At 42.0% G+C, this 4,430-nt stretch overlaps 1 protein-coding gene across 1 annotated transcript; it reads right to left on the bottom strand.

Annotated features, from left to right (window-relative positions):
- Positions 1–2,458: 2,458 nt before the first annotated feature.
- On the bottom strand, positions 2,459–4,048 carry zgc:162612 (forkhead box transcription factor). The gene has a single exon (XM_035655214.1). The coding sequence runs from the start codon at positions 3,658–3,660 to the stop codon at positions 2,707–2,709; it is 954 nt and encodes a 317-aa protein (XP_035511107.1). The 5' UTR covers positions 3,661–4,048; the 3' UTR covers positions 2,459–2,706.
- Positions 4,049–4,430: the final 382 nt, after the last annotated feature.

Below are 4,430 nucleotides of genomic sequence, written 5' to 3'. Positions count from 1 at the left end.
AAAAAATGACCCTGACTCCCCCTCCCTGGCCTGCGACAGTGTTTGTCTGCTTCAGTTTCTCCTCTCTTGGCTCCCCACCAGCAGAACAAGCTCATTATAAAGACAATGATTTCTTCTGCTGACACATTGTTGTTGTGTCTTACTCACACCTGAGCATCATGTTCACCCATATGTGAAACCACCTGTCCACGTGTGTGTGTGTGTGTGTGATTGTGGAGAAGGTGCATGATGACTTATTGTCTGCTCTACAGATCACACACACAAAACTATCCATTGTTGCCACTTTTCATTAGCTGCTGTCTCTCTATATCGCTCCTTTACATTTCGATGTGACAATCTAAATCCCTACAAGCAAAGCACTGTAACTGAGAGGAAAAAATATATACGTTCAGCTGTACATTTGGCTTTCCAATCAGATAAGTTCTAATAGCCGAAGTGCTGCGGTGTATGATATGAATCTTATGTCGGATCAGTTTAACCACAGCTCTTGCCGCACTGTTTAAGATTAGCTGTACAAATATTAGACGTTTGGTTATGACAAAAAAAAAGAGAAACCTCAAAACAGATTAAATTAAAGAACAGAAAATGGGCACATCTGTGACATTTTCTGAATGGAGCAAAGAAAAAGGGAAAATCAATGAGAAAATGTGCTGTTCTTTCTGGAGTGGGCATCTTCACAGCTCACCATCAGGTAACAATCTCTTTATTTGTTTCAGCCCTTCTCTGGGTGCCAAAGTCTGCTAAAAGACTAAGCGTGTGGTGTGATCCATCAGCCCCGTCCAAGAGCTTCAGCATGGTAATCCATCTAAACCAGACTCAGAATAGAATTAAATAAATACTTCCATGCTCTGAAACCTAGAATTATTTTACTACTGTCACTCTCGCTGTAGGCAGCGCTGCGTCGACTTAAATGAAAAAGAAAGGAAAAATAAATCTGATAATCTGAATTAGTAACACTGAGGAATGGGCGGAAAGTTTTTGGGGGCAGATTTAGCAATCACATTTATATTTACTGATTTATGATGCGTGTATTTCCATGTTAAATATGACTGATTAAACAGGAAAGATGGGCTTATTTGTTCTAGGTTTAGGTTATATATTATGTTTTGATTTAATCATGCAGAGTTTGATTCACCAGAACTTTTACACAGCAGGCTGAAAATGAAAAAAAAAAAAAAAAAGCAGTTATAAGTCAGACTGTTACTTCCAGCCAGTATTGACAATTTCTAAGCAACAAATATCCTACTTTTTAAATATTATTAAACTGAACTGTTGGATTATTTCCTGGGGGAAAAAAAGATCTATTAAATGTATGATTGTTGCATAAAATAAAACCTCTTTCTAATATCTAAATTAGGACAGTCCCTATTTAAAAAAAATCATTTATTACTCTAATAGGACTTTTAGGACAGTTTTAACAAGACAACAAAATTTAGACTAAACTAAACTAAAATTAGAAATAAAAAGTCAGTCAACATATTTTCGACTTAACTTCCTATTAAATAATAATACAATTAAAATAGTTAATAAATAATAAGTCATATGGCTATACTAAAAGGCTTGTTTATGGGAGAATTTGGGAGGTAAACGAGCAGAACGCGGCTTTACAGTGAACAGACGAGAATTTATCTGACATGAAAATGTGTTGTACACATTTTCTCGCGGGAACAGCACAAGAGTGTGACTGTCTGTCTGTGTGTGTGTGGCCCTGAAAAATAAAGCAATTATAGGCATGTATATTTCCAGCCTTATATCCATGAACACCACATATACACGCAGACACACACACACACACACAGAGACTGACACAAACCTGACAGGCATGTGCGTTAATGTGCTGACTTTGACCTTTACTTTATTATCCAAAATGGGGCGTAAAGTTGCTTTTCACGTATTATTCTTACAGCATGAAATATATTATTTTATTTTTTGCATTGTTCTTTTATTGTTTCAATATATTAAATAACTCCTAGTCGTTAGTTCACTCAAATCACTGTCTAGACTCAATATACCGACAAACGTGTATTTTTCATGTGTGTAATCGTTGCTTTTATTTTATTGAATGGATTATTTGATGCACATTTAGGCCTGAGAGACTTGCAGCTTGTTTTAGTAGGCCTAGTGAAAATATTCGTCAGCATTATTTTAAATCAGATTTCTTGTTCCTGTTTCCTCTTGTTAGTGAATTAATCCAACACTTCTTGACGTTTAAAATGAATGTAATTTGGTTTCATTGTTATTATTAGGAATTAAATCAGCGCAGAAATCAAAACCCAGCGGAACACATGTTAACACATGACAGATACAACTAAAGACTGCTGTATGTTTTATACTTAAAGTCGGGTGATTTCTAAATATATAGCGTCATATTGCCACATGGATCTGTACAAAATACAACTGAACGCAAGGTTTAAATATTCACTTTTATTTCTTTCCAAAAAAAAGTACTATAGGAAACTCGTCATTTAAATATTTCGACAAAAAGATGATAATTCATGATCAAAATAAAAAAGGCGTCTGCTAAAAGTGTTTTCTTTTTTTTTTTTTGTCCATAAAGTTGAGAAGGGGGGAGATCTTTTAACATATCTACAACATTCTTTGAAAGCAGATTCATCACACTCTCCGACGCTGGAGAGAAACTGTGAGCTTCTGCATAAAATGTCTCTGTTACCTGAGAAAACACGAGTTCAAAGTCCGCTTTATTGATTATTCATTGTTAGCAGTGCTGATGTGTTTGGCCAGGTCCACGGTGCCACGCTGAGTCTGTAGTTTCTGATACTCCTGGTGTAAACTGAGGAAGTGCGGGGACGCCGCGGGGTGGAAGAGCGCGGGGGACGCGTAGGCAACGCTGGAGGTCAGAGGAGCGGAGTAAGCGGCGCACTGTGCCGGGGAGAAGGCTTCGATGCCGGGCTGCGACTGCAGGAAAGCCTTGGCCGTGAGGGCGCTGCGGGAGAAGAAGCTGGACAGAGCCGGCAGGATGCTGCTGACAGGTGGGATGGTGGCGGGGCCGCACGCCGAGGGCGCATGGTGATGGAGGTAGGGGTAAATCTCCAGACTGGGCAGCTGCAGGGCGGCCGCGCTGAGCCCGTAGGCGCCGTGCGGGAACCCGTGCAGCCCGCTGGGCTCCAGGTGCTGCTCCTTGAGCGGGTCGAAGCGAAAATGCTGCCGCTTGAAGCGCTTCCTCCGCCGCAGGAAACTCCCGTTCTCAAACATGTCCGAGGAGTTTGGATCCAGCGTCCAGTAGTTGCCCTTCCCGGGGTTTCCGGGCTCTCTGGGCATCTTTACAAAGCAGTCATTGAGCGACAGATTGTGTCTGATCGAGTTCTGCCAGGCGGGGAATTTCTCCCGGTAATAAGCGAAGCGGTGGCTGATAAAGTCACAGATCTCGCTGAGGGTGAGCCGTTTCTTCGGACTCTGCAGTATGGCCATCGTTATCAGAGCGATGTAAGAGTACGGAGGCTTCACCGACGTGGGACCTTTGGTTTTCGCTGGACTGTAGGAGTCCCGCTCTTTACCCTGGCTGCTGGAAGTGTCCGTGCTGCGGTCCTGCTCGCTCCGAGACTCATCCAAAGGTAAGAGTTGCTCCTCTCCGCTGTCTTTGAGTCCTTCCCCCACTACGTCGATAACAATATCCTCCATGATTTCCAAACCCAATGTCATAGTAGATGTCCGCGCGGGTAAAGCCAACACCACCTGCCAACAGGTGGGAGAGTGACAGCCCTTCTCTGAAATAGGACGAACAGATTTTTTTTTACGCACGACTCATCTCCATTCACAAAAAAAAAGTGAAAATCCGAGCACAGTCCTCCTACTACTTCTCACGAAGCAGACTCTCCAAAACCGCAACGCATTAGCGCCGATATCCTCTATTTTGGTGCCTGGAAGCGCAAAAGAGAGCGGTTAGCGAGCGATTGTGTGTGAAAGCGTAAAAAGCCCGTGCGTCCTCTTAGGTGTCCAGCATCATCTGTAATCTCTGTTGCTTTCCTGTGGGTCGGGTGGATGTGATGTCACGTTGAGGCACGAGGAAGAGGATCCTGACCAATGAAAACGACGCAAAGGGTACCGAGAAGGCCTGTACCAGCCTCCCGGTGCACTCTCATCATCATCAGCGCATCAGTGCCAAGTCGACGCGGACATTAGAGACCCATTCAGAGAAAACATCCTTATGAGCAGGAAATCAGAGAAGACTATTTATAGAGAGGATTTCACTTTTTTTTTTTTATTCCAGATGTTCATTTCAGAGTTGCGTTCAAAGTGTTAAATTGTAACAATAAATATCAATAAATAAATTAAGTAAGAGCGAAAGGTTGGTTGCGTAAAAGTATTATTCAACTTTTTGGAGGCTGCTCAACTAAAAGTTTCTGTTATTATTTACCAAAAGTGGTGTCAAAGTGTTTTACGCGCTTTGCCCCTAAAAGCAGATTGAGAAA

Source organism: Morone saxatilis, unplaced genomic scaffold (assembly GCF_004916995.1).
Source record: "Morone saxatilis isolate NCDOM2014 unplaced genomic scaffold, NCSU_SB_2.0 Contig14, whole genome shotgun sequence".
Taxonomy (NCBI): Eukaryota; Metazoa; Chordata; class Actinopteri; family Moronidae; genus Morone; species Morone saxatilis.
Note: the sequence above shows the minus strand (reverse complement) of the source record. Positions and strands in the feature narration are given on the sequence as shown.